Here is an 18,769-nt window from a genome sequence, read left to right as displayed (position 1 = left end):
TAGAAAAAATATTTTTGTTTTTCCAAACCGCATTCGGTATGAACACTTGATGTGGACACAAATGAATTTGTGATTGAAATCCAATCACATTATCAAAAGATTGAACATGACATGCACCATGATCAATGTTAATCAATGGCAAATTTGACCTCATTTGCCCTTACAAGTGATTATGCGTTGGCAAAGCAAATTTTCTTTCATGAAATAACTCATCAAAAAAGCTTCTTGAAGGGGGCGTAGTAACCAAAAGACAGTTTAGCAAATAACAGAACCACAACTCTCCATGTGTGCCAATTCCGTTCTCTCACCGTATCCAAGATGACAGACCTTCAACTTCAGAAGGAACTATTTTGATGCAGACGCCTCGTGATGAGACACCAAGGTGCAAAAGGCTCTGTTCTGTCTCTCCAAATTACCTTTTTCAGCTTTTCCACCATTTCTTCGATGCTGAGATCCGCGCTGTGGCAAACCTTGCTCTCCATCTGGGTGAGCCAATCGCAGAACTCTTTGTTTTTGTCATTGAAGATCGTCCAGGCGTTGAGGCGGTCAGCAATTTCTTGCTTGCGCGAGGACACCTGGGAAAGTGAAACGTGAGGCTCGGAGTGCACGCGGCACAAACAGAGCTCGGAAAACACTTTGCTGTCAAATGTTTCAGGCGTAAACGTCACACGGAGAACTGGAGCAGGTTGCCCCTTAAGATAAGCAGAAGTGGTTTTACGCCGCCCGAACAAATATTGCCCAACTCTGAAATTGATTACATGGTAGAATCTTCGCGGTAACGCAACTCAAAAATGGTGCGCGAATGATGAGAGGTGATGTCACCCAAGCAAAATGTCAAACCGATAACTTGACTCCAGGACTATAAATCACACTGATGGCGTGACAACAATCCCAACATCCTACGAAACGATGCCCCGTGGTAGACTAGGGATGACATCGTTGTAAAGCAAATGGATTTTTTTTTTCTTCTTTTGTGCGGCGATGCCACGACATCATTGCTGCGTCATTGCTTTTGTGTCTCTGATCTTTGATCTGTTTACATATGGTATTTTGGAGTCACCATTTGGTCCCGCCTCCCCCCAGAAAAATTTAAGAAATGTCCGATTATGAATACACATTTTGATCGTTGATGGAAATCTGTTGATCAACAGCAATATCGGTCAGTTTGATTAAAATGATCATGTTCCATTCCACGTGAATCATTTCATTTAATCTCTCAGTCATCAATGGGGTGGGGCGGGAAAAAAACTTGAGTCTGGCTGATTAACAAGGTCCATTTTCCTCATGACAGCTTAAGGCCCCCTAAACGGAGGTCAAAAGCGTTTTTTTTTTTTTTTTGTTTTTTTTTTGAAAGGACTACATTTTATCGTTAGGTGGCATTTATTTAGTTCAAACAAGTCCTGGTTGTGTTTTAACACACAATTTGTGGCTCTCCTGGACCCTTGACTACTAAGGAGGCATTCAGAGCCGCTGTCAGCCCTGTGAGGAGTCGATTCTTTCCAGTGACAACAATGGACGCTGCCCCCTGAATCACTTGAGCCCAGCCGAGCCATCTGGTTGTCGGAGCCATTCCAGTGGCTCCCCCCACCCCGACATGCAACCTGCAAACTCGATGGCAGGGACTTGTAAGGCTCTGAAACGAGCCGCCCGGAGGTCGCATGGTAATTGACAGACAGAAGTTCTTCAAATTCAATGCCGCTTGCAGAAATGTAATGAGATTGCCGCGACGCCAACCTCATTCAAAGCGAGCTCATCTATAATTGCGGAAGTAAGACGGTAAACAAGTCCTTCAGATCTTTTGAAGACAAAACTTGGAACGGTGCGGATGGCCCACTACACCGTTTGGAGGTCTCAAGAGCACCAATCAGGAAAAGAAAACCCCGATAATTGGACAGCGTGTCCTGCTGCATCTGTGAATCCCGCTCACGGTTGCCAAGGTGCGGCAGGTGACGGCATCCATTTTCAAGTGGAGACCCAATTAGTGCCAGCGTAAGTCATCGCACAGGGATCTTTGTTCGCGGACGCGATGACATAACGGTGGGCTTTTCAAGAACAAGAGCGTGTTTGTGTTTGGGCCAAAAGATTTAAATGTCGGAATTTGACCCCCGCATTCATACTGAAGGAGAGCAAGTTTCACTAAGGTTGCACGCACAGAATCAGCGACGCGCCACGTGATTTAGTCAGCAAGCAGGTTGAGCTCGTTAAATGCTGAAAGCCGCGGTAAAAATTTTGGATCAGACTGAAAAAATGGTCAGCATTTTTATTGTTGAAAGTTTCCCGGGAACCGTTTTAGGAAAACAAACAAACATTTAAACTTTTATGCTAACTGGGGAATACATCAAATTGCCAGGCGGCTTTTTGAATGAACCACAAAAAGTGGGCACTTAAATACTGAGAGCTGCCAGGGAAAAATAAAAAGATAGGAGAGGCTTTCATTTTGATGCTGAAATCTGTCAGTCAACGGATTGGGCAGAAAAGTCGTCAAAACTTTTCAGCTGAAAACTACTAGCCAACTTGGACGAGGTAACTGTCTTTTCAGTCTGAACTTTTTTGTCGTCGTCAGGACTAAAATCCTTCGACCAAACATTTTTGGGGGTCCAAAACGGACAGTGCGGTCCAAGTGGATGAGCTGCAAAGAACAAAAAAAGTTGTTCTCCCTTCACACACATGAGCACTTATCACCCAAATGAGCGCGTGAGGGCATTGCGCTGCCGCTGACCGCCAAGACACCCCTGGAATCAAATTTGCCCTCCTCCCGCACCGACACGACGGCCTGTTTGCAGCTGCTGTGCGTCCTCACCTTGGCGCAGAGTTCATCCCACTGGATGTGAAGTTGCTCCAGTTGCTGTTCCAGCAGAGCGGAATCGGCCAACGCCACGTACTGGGACAGGTCGGTCTTCATGGAGGCCAGGTCTTTCAATCCACCGGCGAGACGGTGCAAAGAGAGGTCCGTCTTCTGCATCGCACAAAGGCGGACAGACAGGACACACACACACGCACACGCACGCACGTGTAAAAACGGTCACCCGGCCATAAACAAGCTGTGTCCGCGCACTTTCTGGCTCCTGTTCGCTCCGGCCGTTCGGATTAAAAGGATGGGACAGGGGGAAGGGGGGGATAAAGGGGGTCGGGGGCTAAAAGGGGGAGGGGAGCAAAGCCATGAGGGCATTTAATAAGGGAAAGGGGGGGCGGGTAAACTCAAAGTACTCAAAGTATAATTGGAGGGAGCTTGAGCGGAGGGACTAATGGGGGACTTTGCAGCTGTATACCACCACTTATCACTTTTTAAATTTATTTTCAATCATAATTCAAGTTAAGAATAAGTTTGTGGAAATCAGAGTTCAATTTTCATTTTCGTCACTCCTACAGCCCCTTTCGGTAAACTCAACTATTAAGACCGAAAGCATTTGCAGCAGTCTGATCTCACGTAAATCATGTGAATGGAAACGTACAATCAATATTTCGACAAACGCATGCTGCTATTGCGGTATAATCACCCGAACGAGCTCTTCCCCAGACGCATCAGTCGTCGCGGGCAGCGGCCTCTTCAGCTGGGTTCTCAGCTCATCCACTTCACACATTCTGGCCTTTATCTCATCCTGACACCGCGACCAGTTCTAAGAGAAGCAGAAGTGGAGTGAAAGCAACGCCTAGAGGAGTCTGAATACAAATTATGACGCGGGATTAAAAGTGGATTTGTAGCATTTGCAAAAGACAAATCAAGCTCATTTCTATTTTCCTGACAAATGGCATTTCTATATGCTTTGCATTTTTCAGGAACTACCGCGATGGAATGAAAGGGCGGCCAGCGGTAGCCCCAGCTGTCTCTGGATGTGGATCGGAGATAGATTTGAGCTGTACTTTGATCCCTGTTGGCAGGAGCTTTGTGCTAGGACTCACGCCATGCCCGAGTGTGAGAGTGCTCGTGTGCGTGCGTTTATGGTGGGATCAGGGTCTGGATATGGGTCAGGCAAAGCTGACCCCGCCCCTCCCCCCTCCCCCTCTCCTACCACATCAACACTGTCACCCTCACTCGTTACAGGATGTGGATTCTGTCAATCCAGAGCTTGCATCTATTCTTATAAAACTCCATTCGGGATGATGACAACGCCGCCGTTTGGCTCTTCAAACGATAAACGTCAGATGTCTAACCTCACCGACTGCAAAGAGCGGGCCATGTGTGGGCGGTAGCCCTCACATGTAAAGGTACTTCACTTCTTGCCCAAAGCAATTTGACTGCCCTCTAAAATGCCATGACGTGAAAGGCTAAACACTCAGGAATGCTCAACTGAATGTTCATAACACCACTGACGGGTTGAATTACTCTCGCAATTACCTGAACAGTCGTGCTGACCAGGGTTCTCCTTTTTTGGACCAGTGAGTTAGCGTGTTTCCAGGCCCCTTCTACGGCCTGAATTTCCAACTCGAGTCGACTCCGACTGTCCGAGTCTGACGTCGTCTCACACAAAAGTCGACCCGCCTCCAAAGTCTCCGTGAGCATGGATGAGTGGCGCTCCAGAGCTTCATTTAGACACTGGAGCAGATTTAGAGAGACATGTTGAATGGCGACATTAAATAATCACCAAGGAGCTTCATTGGAAAAACAGCGCTTTACAAGATCGGTGCAGTGGTGATAAGGTCTCACTATAAAAAACATACCTGGCACTGGTCTGCAAGTTGCGGCGATGTGAAAGGCAATAGAGTGAGTGAAGGGTGAGCAGAGGACAGCAGGCTTTCCACACTTCTCAGCGTCTTGCCCAGAAGCTTCATGCCACATTTATAGATCCTCCACTGGTGGATCTGTTCACCAGTCGCGGCCCGGTGCTGGCCGGCCAGCAACAAAGACCTGAACCACCTCCCTCGCAGATGGAGCGCTTGTGTCAGGAGCTCAGATCTGTGGCAGAAGCAAAAAGTTTCATTTGGTACGAAGGCCCACAACAAAAAGCGCGCGCATAAAGGGCGGACTGCTGCGCAGCACATCTATCCAATATAGTCCAATTGTTGAGTTGGATGATTTTAAAAATTATATAATCAGGGTTTTACAATCAATGGCTCAACGTGATGACTTTTCTCGTTAAAAAGGAACCCATAAAACATGAATAAAACAGCCGAAAACAACACGGGTGTCAGTCATAGTTCCTTTGACCAATTGCCAAATCAGCATAACATCAGTCGCATTTTACGACCGTTAACAGCCTTTGGCACTTCCACCAAGCAGAGGAGAAACAAACTTTCCTTTCGACCTCACTGATAATCCTTGGGCTGTCCAAGTATCAAGAGACCACAAACAGAATTTATGGGAGGATCAAGGAGAGGGACATTTAGCTCTTCCAAGACCGGAAACATCTGCAAATTACTACATTTTGTCGCATTGGCGAGTATCCAGTGTATTATACCCAACAAGCGAAAAATCAAATGCAGCTGGTAAACTGCAGATCACTTCATTTTATTTTATTGACGACGGTATCTGACCACACAAAGGCTAGCTTCTCTCACTGGCAACTGGCATGTACCGACCTCGAATTGAGGAAGCCTATGTCATATAATTAGGAGTCAAAGTACTCCGCATATGCTTTAGGTCATTATTAATGTTGCTTTCACAATGTTATCATGGCCGTTGACCCGAAAACTAGAATTTCGCTTCATAGAGGCAGGGGTTTTCGTGCCCATACAGGTTCTGGGAGCAACGTACGCTGTCATCCAAGTAACGTCTTATTCAAGGACATTCCTACACTTATTTCAGCAAGACTGCCAAGCCATATTCTGCACGACTTACAGCATCATAGTAAAAGCATGCAAGTACTCGACTGGGAATGCCAGCAGTCCAAACCCGTCTCCCATTGAAAATGTGTGAAAATACAGCAAAAAAAGCAACTCAAGTTGCACATCAAGCCAGAATGGGAAAGATATTCCACCCGCAAAACTTCAACCATTACATCATTGGAGGAGGGAGACGTGTTAAACAGGCTGGATAGGGGCTTTAGGAGCAGGCCTTGGCACCCCTGCACCAGAATATTGGCGGACCAGCCTGGAAACATGTTGTGCTAGCTGATCAAGTAAGTAAAGATAATTCCTTGCTGCTTTATTTGTTGTGGAGCCCTGAAGAGGAAACAACAAAACTGAGAAAGTGTTGCATGCTTACCGGTAAGCTGCTTATCTGATCCACATAAAAGTTAATTAAAAAAACAAAACAACTTAATTGTTCTGTCACTTACTTTTCGTCTGATTTTTGTTTTTCCATGGACTTGATTGCATTACAGAGAAGATCTCGCAGAAGCTCTTGTCCAGTAATCATTTCAATCTGACGCCTCTTCATGGATGGGAGACAACACAGTACAGTAATGACAAAGCTATTACGGTTCATGATTATGTTGGTTAAAAACGACCGAGTAATCATTTCAATCTGACGCCTCTTCATGGATGGAGACAACACAGTAATGACAAAGCTATTACAGTTCATGATTATGTAGCTTACAAACGACCAAGTCTCTTTGGGATACGGCAGTTGTCTGCCGCACGGCGAAGATTTCATATCCAGAGTTAACATTCATCTGCAGTTGCTAAAGGCTGAATGAGATTTCCATCAAGAAAGTTCATCTAGAAAACGCACGTGCCACAGCTTTCACTTTTTCATTGCAGAGACTTGAGAGCTGCAAGAATGAAACTGGCCTCTTGGCAAACCATTCTTAATTTTTTGGATAAAATGGTCACAAGTTTCATTTTTATAATGCAGTACTTTGCCAAAATGCCTTTCAAGGCCATGAGGTGAATGATAAAAAAAAAAAAAAAAAATCAACTATTCTGTCAATCAAGCCAAGAGGCCTCATGAATCTTGTGCATCAACCACCAACTCGTATTAGCCTTTCGTAGTCGCTAACTATACACAAGTTGTAGCTCTTGCTAGCTACCTCGCTTGTGCGAGCGTCCACACGTGCCCACATTGGCACATTTAATTTGATGATCTTTCGTCACCACTCTTGATGCTTTCATGCAGAGACTTACTACTTGAGGTTTGTTTTGTTTCTGCTGCACATGAACAAAAATGTCCCCTCGCGGGCAATAATGACATCAAGTAACGACGTACCTGATGGACAGCGAGTATCTCTTGGAGGTTGAAGCCACTTGGGGGTTCCGACTCCAGCTCCTCGAGGATGAACGTGAGCTCCTGACACTTCTGATGAAAGTCTTGGGACCGCCGATGTTCACGCTGAAGCGTTCTGACAAAACAGCATTCACACAAATGGAAAAAGGAACACACTTTTGCACCAACCGCTATTTTAGAGCATGCAATTGGACTTGCTACCCTCCACAAGCGCCATGAGATGGTGCGCTGTCACTTCTCTCACCTGTACAAAGAACACATGCGATTCACACCGTGGGTCCATTTTTTGCCGAGCGCGTGCAGCGCGTCTTTCTCCGGCTTGTCGAGGGTCACGTAGCCGCTCAATTCGCTGATATCAACCAGTGACGGAAGCAGTTCGATAAGTTTCAACAGCTCCTGCTATTCAGCCAAGTAAGAAAGCAAGGTTTGAAGAACAGATGATGGAAAAAAAAAAGAATAAAAAGAACACCTTAATTAGCAACTACCGCTCTCGGCAAGCACTCAAACCAACCTTCACAATGTCTTTGTCATTCATGTTCGATTTCTCTCCATGCAGTATGTTTTGTGTCTGCTGCTCAAGGGCTTCCAGCTGCGTGCAAAATAGTTTGTAGTTGTCTAAATCTTCCTGCCAAAAGAAACGGGCCAGAGTGAGCGCATGTGTGGCACAGTCAAGAGGTTCTCTGTTCAAACCCCTTTGTACTTTTCTACGTCAGTTTACCCAACTTCCGATGGACACCGTTGCTCCCCGGACAATACCTGAAGGCTTTGCTTTGTGTCTGACATGGCCTGGTTCAGCAGGAGGCCCTCAAGCGACAGTCCCACGATCTCCGATTGGACCAAATTTTGGATGCGTGGTTTGAGACGTCCACTGAGAGGCTTTGACGAGGCCAGCACATCTGTCGCACTCTTTTGCAGGTCCTCGGCAAAATTCTGTAATTTCTTTCCATTGATAAAAAATGATAAAAGGTCAACGGAAAGAGGAATCTATTAACAGCAGTGTGGGGTGGGGTGGGGTGGGGGGGAGTTCAAAACCTTGCTGACACTGGTGACCAGGGCACATTTGATTAGAGTACCTTTAATAGCATAACTGACAATGCATTTCAAAACTAAGTCCTCATATGTTGCTGAATTCATTCCGTGAAAAATACAAAACACTGAAGCATGAATGGTTGGGTCCAAAGTCCAACGTTAGAAGGGGGATGTGGAAAATGTGAAAGTTTGGAGCCAATGTCCCTCAAGCTTGTTTTTCAAAACAAGCTCTAATGCAGCCTGTGGATCGTACAAAATAAGGCGAATCAACGTAACGCAGCCAAACGAGGAATAACAGCCACGAGTTCATCCCGCTGTAGCGGCCTAAGTGCATGATGAATCAAGCGGGTTATTCAATCATTCTTTAGAGTGAAATACAAGAAAAAGATTTGGGGCCAGGGGCCGCGGGGCCGGGGGATTTGCACTCTGACCATCCACCTGTTTGTCCGTAGAAATAATCCAACTTGCATGTTAAAAGGGACATTTCAGGCTCTCCGATGAGTTTGACAAATGAACGTGAACTGCGTGAACTCACCTCTGCCGAGTGAACCGTGACCTGCGGCTCCTGTCGAGGCGAAAAGGAGGACAACTGACGCCGAAGGTGTTCCAGCTGAAGGGAGCCCTTATCAAAGGTACGATTATACTGCTGCCAGAGGGTTCGGGTCTCGTCAGTCTTCTGGCGTTCTCCTTCCAGATTTTCCAACATGTCCTCCCACCTGGAACAAACAAAGTAACTTTGGATTTATAACTTGAAAGTAAACTCCTATGTCCTGCACATATGAGGAGGGGGAAAAAAAAAAAAAAAGCTTGACAGCCTTCTGTGAAGGAAATAAAAGTCCAGAAGAGTCACCAAAATCACTTACATTAAAATAAAAGTTACATTAATTCAAAAAAATATTTTGTTGAACGGATGGAAGGGATAGGATGAGTACGTCCACGCTATACCGACCGCTTTTGCGCTTGTTCTATTCGATCATTGAGTGACCGGGCTGTTCCAGCGTCGAGCGTCTTCAAAAGAATCGGAAGAGATTTGTTGATGTCGACCCAAAGCTTCTCCCCTTGTCTGCACATCTCCTGCAGTTGCTGCGCACAGGAAATAATCTTTTGTCTCATCATGCCAGCTGTCTCTCAAAGCATTTGGGATTTTACACAAGAAAAATAACTGCGAGTCATGACATGTGACACATGTACAGAAGGCCCTTTGGTGCTCACCTGCAGTAGCTCCAAATAACTTTCCGTCTGCTTCGGTGAAAACAAAAGTGCTCCGTAAAGCTGCACGGTAAAGTGTACCCTGCCGGTGTGCAGGGAAACCTCCCGCAGATTTTTCTCCAGACAAGCCCATTCCTGGACGGTTTGCTCTAAAATTGGCTCCAAAGCCCGCATCTGAGAATCAGCACACAAAAAAATTTGTGTTTTCTTTTCCGCCTTGAATTAATATATTTCTATTCTTAATATCCATCAAATTATATTTTCCGGAGGGCGTGTTTTGGAAGTGCAACAATCAGTTCACTGAACAATGACTCAGTGGGATTAATAGCGTCATTATGAATGAGGCAACGGTCTTTTGTTATTGTTATTTCCCTGCTCTGTGGAAATGCTTTGGTAAAGTCACATTAAATGTTATGACTTCATTTATTATTGTTGTCTATAATTGATGTTGTGAACTCATCCGCTTCGCCTCATTAGGGTCACTTAAGTATAATCGAGGAAAAAAAAAAAAAGGATCAGGAGCCTTCTTGTCTAAAGACAGCTAGTATAGGCTACAGCACGCTTGCGACTCGTGAGGAGAGATTGTCCAGAGAATGGTTGCATGGATGGATGGATGGAAAGGAGTCTGAAAGAATAAAATGTAAAGAACTCATTCATCATTTTACAGTTAATCTTGCTGAATCTCTCGAAAATTCGGGAGGATCTTGCACATAATACACCGTCAATATACTGCTGTGCCAAGACATTTTTTTTTGTTCAACTCTGTCATTGACATTTTCTCATTTTGTGTCCTCCCAACTCTTCCGAACACCTCAAAACGTATCATTAACATTGATGTTCCCTTTCTACCTGCTGAAGGAGATCCTCACAAGCGAGACCGACAGTCTCAGCCTGCTCACAAAAAACGACATCACACAGATGCTCCTTTTCAACAAGCACATGCGTGGATTTCACCCCCTGCAAAGCTGTGGCCACCTCCTTTATTCTTCCGAGAACAGCCTGGAAGGGGGGAAAAAAAAATCCAAGACTATCAGATTTAAAGAGTGGCGCAAATAACCTGTAACTTGCATCCCGTCTGCATACCTCCCACTCCTGCAGAACCTTTTGAGCTTGCGTTTGACTGGTTGGATGTTTCCACTGATTAAGACGCTTTTTCTGCTGCTCAACGGCCCGACGGAGACGCTGCAACTGTCTTTCTCTGGCAGCACAAGCGTATTGCAGCTCTTGATCTCCATGAATCTGCACAAGAAATACAGTATGCAAAGTATGGCAACGGTAGGAAATGGAACAAATTTTAAAATATTGAATACGGTAAATCCTAGAAAGACTTTAAAATTATTTTATTGGTTTTAAAAACATGGATGACATAAACATGGCCATGATGAGGGAGCTGCGCAAGATCCTAGAAGAATCCTTCCCGGAGTGTAAGGAAGGCATGGCAAGGAAGCATTAAACTTGTAGTTTAGATTTGCATCTTTTTGTTGAGGCCTGCAACCTTTCTGACATACCTTGTAAGATCCATTCAAATACTTTAAAGACACTTTCCGTGCAGGAGTTTCATGGCAAGTTACTTACAGTACAATATAAAGACCCAACACGTTCATTGATGCACAATAATATATAGAAGGAGCAGAAGCGTTCAGAAACAACAACAAAAAAAGCGACCTGGTTCTCCAACGCCCCCTGCAGGTGAAGCCAATGTTGCCTGAGGGCTCCGAGTTGCTCCGCGTACATTGTTCTCTCTGCAAGACGAGCCTGAACATCCAATTCCATCACCTGCGGGCGAGTTTGGGACAGGAATTCCAGAAGAGGCTGCCCCTTGACTAAAGACATCCTTAATGCCTGGAGGGAGAAAAAATAGATATATAAAGTTTTGAGTCCAGTTGTGCATGCAACATTTGATTAGATGTTTTTGTAGAACGTGCTTTTCAGACAGCACTGGAACAACTAAGGCTTGTAGGGAGGTGACGCTCGCACACAGTAGTATCTTTAAAGATGGAGCTTTCTTCATTGAATGCTTCGTCACAAAAAGTCTGCGTCTTTAGATCTAGTTGCTGGAAATAAACCTGATGATGGGACAGTGAATTGAATTCATTCTGAACTAGACCGGCTGATAACAAAGACGGATGTGGAGCTCGACAGCTTGGGCGTACCAGGAAGCGCTGCAGGCTTCTTCTGATCCGAGCGGCGTCTGTGGCCTCGTGGACTTGTTCTCTCGCCTGCTCCAGATGGACCTCCAAGTTCTTGAGCCAATCCTCCAAGTCAGACAGCAGCGTCATCGGTGGCCACATCTGGAGCAGCTCCTGATTACACAAGCAGCACCAATTTATGTAGTAAAATTGTCTCAGAATAAACCGGTAATGTAATCAAGTGTTGAAAAGCTGGGTTTGTAGTCATTGGTGATGAATGGGCGTGAGAAATTAAAGGCGTCCTCCCAATTCTTGGACTGTATTCTCAGTCGCGGCACAACTGAAGTGATTCTCACTCCCTGGGCTGGACGGGATCACCAAAATCCTCATTATATTTGATAAACGGCCACCTTTGAAATCTCCTTATTTCAATGACGTGCTCAAGTCTTTTGGGGTCCAAAAGAGAGACTCGCTGATGCCACATGAGTTGAAAATCAATATATCTGGTTGATTTATTGTATATAAATCTCCTTATTTCAATGACGTGCTCAAGTCTTTTAGGGTCCAAAAGAGAGACTCGCCGATGCCACGAGTTGGAAATCAATATATCTGGTTGATTTATTGTATAGAAATATGAACAACGTGTTCGCGTGCAGTCATTTGTACCTTTTGCAGCCGGTCTTGTGCACTGGTCAGGTCAGAGGTGAGCTTGCACCAGGTCATCTCCAGCTTTGTGAGGCTCCCTCTCAGGCCAGGACATTCCGTTTCCCTCAGACGAAGCAGTCGAGCGGCTTCTCCGGAGGCGGATTCCTTGCGAGCAGACATGGTCTCCATCTCTATAGAGAAGTCCTGCAGGAGGAGTTTAACCTCAGTCAGAAAATGCTCATTTTAAATGGATTTAAATGAACATTTAAATGGGATCAATGTTGCTGTTTGGTCCTCCGTACTCTCTGCTCTAGATAAAAACAACATCTTAATCCCCATTCTCATGCCCACCACAAGTCTAGCGTTAAATTCAGTCTAATTTTTCTTTCTTTTGGTATTTTCATCGATGGGCGCAGCTAGAAAGGGGGAGTTTGCGCTGTTGTGGGAGTGACCACTGGAAGTGGCTCCACTCATTCCCTTTAAACTTCACACAGGAGAGGCACTCACGGCTCCACCTGCATTTCGATCAAATCCACCAAGATCGCGTTCCAACACCTGCGCCACGACTTGGACCTGTTTTTATCTCGTCTAAAGTCAAGTCTAGTTTCTGCCACGCGAGTCAGCGGCCTGTCATAGAAAACACCCAGCGAGGTGTCTGATAAATTCAGACGCTAAAACGAAGGTGCGCCAGTTTTTATACTGTACTTGTAATTGCAATTCCACAACTATAGTCACAAATGACGGATCTCCAGAGGATTTCTGAGTTACTTGCAACTAGTCAGACCTCAGTTGATGTACTTGGTATCGATCAGTCTTACCAACAACCTGATCAGACCCTTGCAAACACTCTCCTGGCTCACGTGAGAGGCATCAGTGAGTTCTGAGCAAATCGTCAGGCGTTCGTTGGCATCATGGAGCCATTTACTGACAAGGGAAAAGTCTGTCTGGAATCTGTGGGGAGGACAAATGTAACAAACACACACACACACACACACAGGCATCTCAGTTAGTGAAGCAGAACATGAGTCTTCTCTCCTAAGTGGGAGGAGAGGACAGGGGTTTCGGTCCAATACTGATAACAGAACTTTCTTTTAGTGATATCATGCATGTTCCAGATGAATCCACTCGATACAGTATTCGTAAACAACAAAGAAAAGCAAAAGAGAAATCGCCAACCCGGTTGAAATGATAGGATTGTTTTGAGATGAAAAGTATGGCATGCTCCCACAGGATGACGTGATCTAATGCCGTCATTAGTTGGAGATTTTCTTTTGCTTCCAGGCAGAACACGTCAGCGGCGTGACCTAGTGTTACGACGTCCGTCTCACAGTCGGGTGATCGGGGTTTGAATCCCCATCGGAACTCTGTGTGGGGAGGGCATCTTTTCTTCTCTCTTTCCCACATGCCGAAGGGCTTTTGCCGTGTACAAAGATACAATTACAAGTACGCATGGGAAGGGAAAAAAAATTTAAAAACATACCTACAAGTGCCCCAAATTGTGAGATTCACGAGTGAGGAGCCGCAACTTGCTCGATTCCCCCCCCCGCCCAACATACAATACGACAGCTGCTGTTGTTTCTTGGCTTGACTCGATGTACACTAATTACATTTTATAAAAGTAATTTCCTTATTTACATTCTCGTTTCTTGGCTTGACTCGATGTACACTAATTACATTAGAAGTAATAAGTAATTTACTTATTTACATTCTTTTTTTTGCAGGGCTGAAATGGATTAATGGCATTCCAGTTAATTTCAATGGAGATTATTCATTTGATAGACAACTAAATAGAAAAAAAAAAATCATTTTACGCTATCCTGTACCTGACCCAGCCGTCCGACGCGTCACTGTAGCGCCGAAGCTCTCGGTCCATGCGGCTGCTGATGCTTCTCCATCGCAGCTCCAGAGCACCCCCTGTCTGTACGGCCGAAGGCGCAAATAAAGGATCCGTCTGCAGCTCACATCTCTGATCCACGAGCTGTCCCAGGAGAGCCCGGTTCGCTTCCAATTGGACCAAAGTTTGCTGCGCGAAAAAGAGAATTAACAGTGCTCTTCGCCAGCAGCTTCAATCCCAGCATTCAAATAGACACCAAGGCCAAGCGTTAACACGGTCGTATGATCATAAAACTGCAGGAGTCCTGGGCAGCAGTGGAAGGGAATTTTAATTACAAAATGAACTGCAAAGTGTCGCTGATCACCTCCTTGTTTTTAACGGACCGGCTGCTCGCTTACCTGACAGGCACGTCGCCGCCGTTCTATGTGGGACTCCTCATTATCCTCCGCCGCTTCCGCACCACCGATACAGACTTCAAGCTCGTCCAGCAGTCTTCCCAGTCGACCGCAATTATCCTCCCAGCGGTTCCACTCCTGCAGTAGGCCCAACCAGAGACATTTCGTTCAGGATTGCACACATAAAACGGTGAGTGAAATTGGAAATGCGGCGATTATGGTGCATGAAGAGGGATTCGATAGGGGGAAGATGTGGTCAAAAGACGTCACATTGAATTCAAAGACATCCCCGGGTAAGCCAACTTTGAACTTCATCTGTCTCCCCAAATGCACGAAATGAACCAAGATGTTTTAAAGGCCGGCTTCTTCAAAATGTAGAGCACTTTGTATGGTGTATATCGTTTGGGGAACAACACAGACCAGGAGTCTCCACTGAGATGCCACCTCCTGTTGTAGCAACTCCTGGATCAAAGCTTTGCCCCGAACTTCCAGCTGTGCTTGCTCATCCTCTTGAGCCCCCAGCACATCTGGCCTTCGATGGAATAGATGTTGCGTAAAATTCAGCTGAGCTCCGAGAACCTGAGCGAACTTCTGGATGAAATCAAACGGAAAAAAAAAAAAAAAAAAATCAGTCGATATAACTTCATTAGCCAACTGCGACTACATTTCCAAAATGCGATGAAAGAGACGAGGACCTGGTCTCTATGGAGACGAACGTGTAGCTGGCGAATGTTTTGAACGGGTCTCGCCGGCCCCTCAGCTACGCATCCTTCACCGAGATCCAGTAGGCTACGCATTCCGTGCAGTAAGGACTGGATCGCTTTCTGTATCAGGGCCTTTTCCCCTGAACTCTCTCTCACATGTCTGCCCAGCACACACTGCTGACAGACAAAGATGAATTTTATTTGATTTTGAACGGATACGCCTCCATGAGCCATGAATTGTTTTTCTGCTAGCAGTTGCACCATCATCACAAAATCCAGTCCAAGATTTTTAAATGCATTATAAAATGTGCGGCAGTAGAAATCCACGGAGAGAAAAAAAAATAATTACCTGCAGAATGGAAGTTTCCTTTTGATTTGGGAATATTTCATGATGACTCGGCTGCAGCTCCTCCATGAAACATAACTGGTTGGAGAAGAGCTCCTGAGTGGAAAGTGTTTATATTGCATAACCTGTCTATATAGAGTTCATTGTGTTTATTAATTTCAAGCAGTAAGTGTGGGATAAAATGACAACCATGAATAAATGTACAGACCTAAAATATCACAAAAATGGAAAAACGTCATTCGATCAGCATGGAACGTACACAAATAATTGCCATGCGTGAGAATTTTCAAGTAGAGTATTTCACTGACTTTCAACGAGTGCCCCATAGAGGATTAATTTAACGTCATACAGTACGAGGCATTCAGTAATCTCTCCAAATGTCAATCCAAATTCATTTGGCATTTTAATAAGACGACCAGGAAGCGCAGCTTAAAAATCTTCAATTTCGGGGGCACCCAGTTGCCAGTTATCTGTTAAAGGTCATGAGCACTTCTAAGGTATCCAACCGCGAAGCATTTTGTACCTGATGCTGGCTTTTAAGACCCAGAGAGTCAACGGAGAGTTCGTTGAAAGAGGCGATGACTAACTGGGCAGCTTTTAGACATTTCTGCAGCCACGTTAAACAGCTCAGTTCATCGTCTTGAAGCACGGGACTGATCTTTGACTCGGCGTCACGCAGCAGGCCAGCCAGACTCGCCAGCTCCATTGATACGTACTTCACAGAAATGAAAGATGGAGACCATCAGGGCGCTCGTCGGCGAGACCCACGAAATCATTCCGACGGATTATGTGATTCACTTCGTGCTGTAGTGACTTGAGCTGGGTCTCGTCACCCCCAACACCTCCGGGAGTCGACACAAGGTCGGTCAAAGCGTCCACGCATTGAAGAACTCTGTGTGCCGCAGAGTACAACTCGCCCTTCGTGTCGGGATCATCCGCAGAGCTCACCTAGACAACACATGGCCTATCTTGACAAACACCGCGGCCACTCTTAGTAGGTCCACCCGCAAAGTCTTGATGTTTGTATAGAATGCAAATGCTCTACCTCCCCCCAAAAAAATTGTTAAATGTCAGCAGGCTTCGAGTACAGGAACAGATCTATCTAGAGATATATTTTATATATATTGTAAAGGCATTCGAAAATGTTGCTGGTCATGGACATACGATTTTACTCAGCATGGTGATGGATTCATTTGCATGCTGGAGAAAAGCTGAAGCTGACCCAGTTGACAGCAATTTTCCTTCCAGGACCTAAACAGAAACAGATTATAGATTTTATATACATCAGAGGATTGGTGATTTCCATTGCATGGTGGGTTCCCTTTAAAACAAAGCAATTCGGATGCATTTTGTGTTTTGTTCACTTGCTCACCGTTGCAACCTTGCCATCGACAATCGACATCCGATGCTCCTCCTGAAGTTTTCGTAGGCTTTCCACTTTCTGGGCGATTTGAATGTGAAGCAGGCGCCACTGTTGCTGCTCTGTGTGAACTTCGCTGGATCGGGTCAATCTTGTATGGAGAAGATGGATCGATGTCGATTTCAACATGGATTGTATTTTGGAACGCTCATAAAATTTCAAAGGAGATTTTACATGACGGACATTGCAGAAGGCTTGGAGTCGTGTTGATCTTTTCCCTCTTTGCAATCCCTGATGACGGGTCCACTTGGCTCCTTTAATTCACAGGATAAAATTGAGAAAAATAAAATGTGAAGGTTCGTCCAGGAAAAACAAAAAATAAATTTCAGTGGCTTACTTGAATTGGATGCGTAGCCATGGACTCCCTTGTGGCTGTGGCCTGATTGGAGAGTACGTTGGTGGTGGGGCCGCATACGTCAAAATTTGGAAGTGCAGAAAGGTCATCTGTGGTCACGGCGGCAGAGCAGTCTTCATCGGCAGAAATGGTGGAAGAGATCAGAGACTCGGGTGCCACAATTTGGAACCCAAGGATTTCATCACCAGCAGCTTCAGTGTTCAGTTGTGTTGGTGATCTTGTGAATCCACTTGGAGCATCTTCTTGATCAGACATCTTGGAATCCAGCCCAGACGACTCAAAATTATTTGATTTCTCAGCTTCAAAAACTGGTTCACAAAATTGGGCAGACACAGTGACCAAAGCCTGAAAAGAAAAAAAAAAGTAAATTAAAATCAAAATTGATTTCTGAACAAGTCAGTTAAAGGCACATTCAAGATACGTTCTGGAGGCTCTGCTAGTTATGAAGTGCCAGAAATATCGAGTAGGAGACTTGGGGTCACCATGGCAACGACACATACTATCTCATTGCTCATGTACAAATACTCAGCTTACAAATAACGATTTGTCAATTTGAGGAGGCTAATTTTAATCATGAAACAAAACCATTCCAAATCTGCTCATATATTTTGCAATAATACAAAATACGTCAGGGCAGTATGACATAAACACTGCCTTCACAATGAACGGATGACTTACCTTGGCGTCAGACCGTGCCTCCGGATCGATGAAATCATCACTTTGCGCCCCTGGAGTACACAACGTGTCATCTGGGTCCTAACACACGAACATGTCAGTCTTCAATGCAAATGCTCCATGTGCAAACTCATTTATGTCGTGTGTGTGTGTGTGTGTTTACTGAGAAGTGACCCATTTAAAGCAGCTGCTTGTGACAATGGCCTCTCTCACAGCCTGACGATATCAACAACGTACTATAGTATAGAAAGCATCTGTTCAAGGTCTACCTCGGGAATACTGCACGTTAGTGTGTCCGAGGATGATGAGTGACAGCTCTCGTCTTCATCCAGATCATCTTCTGAATTAGAGTCCTCAAAAGCCTCCTGGTTTAAAGTGAGAAGGGCAAAACAAATTGAATACAGTTAGTTGCAGGTGAGCACCAAGGATCGCGTGGATTCCTCACCATTTATTGCGGATAAGGATTAGACCCAAATATTTTGGATTTCCATCAAACTTTTAGCATGAGAAGGTGTGCGATTTCGTGCTGGTCCAATTTAGGGATTATTGGTCTTGGCCTGAAGTCAGTGCTCCATCGAGTCTTATGGGCCAATTATTTCCAGCGCTAAAGTCCACAATGCAGTATTTGGTTTCCATGCAGCGTCGGTGCTTTTACCTCCAGAACAACGGCTCGTTGCTGGGTGAGATGTTCTAAGTCTGTCAGCACCTGCAGGAGCGCTTTGATTCCAGAGAACACCACGAGAGTCTCCTTTGTTTCCTGTGGGAGGCGTAAATCTCCTCTGCAGCTCTCCATGTCCTCTAATGTCTTCTGCATTGAGTGGACATTGTCCAGGATCACCTTCACGGTCCAAGTGGAAAAAAGTGATGTGGAAAGTGGGGAAGCGTGGGTGGGGAGGGGGGTGTTGGAGGAGAAAAAAAAACAAACG

General features: G+C 45.2%; 1 protein-coding gene across 12 annotated transcripts in view; it reads right to left on the bottom strand.

Moving 5' to 3' along the window:
- Positions 1–18,769, bottom strand: part of syne2a (spectrin repeat containing, nuclear envelope 2a) — a 40,992-nt gene that overhangs the window by 9,377 nt on the left and 12,846 nt on the right. For 9 of the 12 annotated variants that reach the window (XR_002170681.1, XM_019891051.1, XM_019891053.1 and 6 more), the window contains 33 exons: positions 18,499–18,681; positions 18,113–18,208; positions 17,847–17,924; positions 17,151–17,513; positions 16,997–17,067; positions 16,766–16,904; positions 16,558–16,644; positions 16,192–16,341; positions 15,917–16,108; positions 15,397–15,489; positions 15,039–15,224; positions 14,764–14,934; positions 14,347–14,481; positions 13,938–14,137; positions 12,933–13,065; positions 12,136–12,318; positions 11,494–11,643; positions 11,006–11,182; positions 10,424–10,579; positions 10,190–10,339; positions 9,344–9,514; positions 9,081–9,214; positions 8,667–8,847; positions 7,859–8,041; positions 7,614–7,727; positions 7,347–7,501; positions 7,085–7,217; positions 6,216–6,310; positions 4,660–4,894; positions 4,337–4,534; positions 3,498–3,617; positions 2,801–2,956; positions 417–575 (listed from right to left, as the gene is read on the bottom strand). Coding sequence is in view for 11 of the 12 variants with exons in the window: in XM_019891051.1 (XP_019746610.1) it covers positions 417–575; positions 2,801–2,956; positions 3,498–3,617; positions 4,337–4,534; positions 4,660–4,894; positions 6,216–6,310; positions 7,085–7,217; positions 7,347–7,501; positions 7,614–7,727; positions 7,859–8,041; positions 8,667–8,847; positions 9,081–9,214; positions 9,344–9,514; positions 10,190–10,339; positions 10,424–10,579; positions 11,006–11,182; positions 11,494–11,643; positions 12,136–12,318; positions 12,933–13,065; positions 13,938–14,137; positions 14,347–14,481; positions 14,764–14,934; positions 15,039–15,224; positions 15,397–15,489; positions 15,917–16,108; positions 16,192–16,341; positions 16,558–16,644; positions 16,766–16,904; positions 16,997–17,067; positions 17,151–17,513; positions 17,847–17,924; positions 18,113–18,208; positions 18,499–18,681 (5,127 nt within the window). In the remaining variant the exon portion in view is untranslated. The remainder of the gene's footprint in view (positions 1–416; positions 576–2,800; positions 2,957–3,497; positions 3,618–4,336; positions 4,535–4,659; positions 4,895–6,215; positions 6,311–7,084; positions 7,218–7,346; positions 7,502–7,613; positions 7,728–7,858; positions 8,042–8,666; positions 8,848–9,080; positions 9,215–9,343; positions 9,515–10,189; positions 10,340–10,423; positions 10,580–11,005; positions 11,183–11,493; positions 11,644–12,135; positions 12,319–12,932; positions 13,066–13,937; positions 14,138–14,346; positions 14,482–14,763; positions 14,935–15,038; positions 15,225–15,396; positions 15,490–15,916; positions 16,109–16,191; positions 16,342–16,557; positions 16,645–16,765; positions 16,905–16,996; positions 17,068–17,150; positions 17,514–17,846; positions 17,925–18,112; positions 18,209–18,498; positions 18,682–18,769) is intronic. The other 3 variants (XM_019891058.1, XM_019891057.1, XM_019891056.1) reach the window with 3 other exon arrangements.

This window comes from Hippocampus comes, unplaced genomic scaffold (assembly GCF_001891065.2).
Source record: "Hippocampus comes isolate QL1 unplaced genomic scaffold, H_comes_QL1_v1.1 scaffold174, whole genome shotgun sequence".
Classification (NCBI taxonomy): domain Eukaryota; kingdom Metazoa; phylum Chordata; class Actinopteri; order Syngnathiformes; family Syngnathidae; genus Hippocampus; species Hippocampus comes.
The sequence above is the reverse complement of the archived record's forward strand: the minus strand, read 5'-3'. Positions and strand labels throughout refer to the sequence as shown.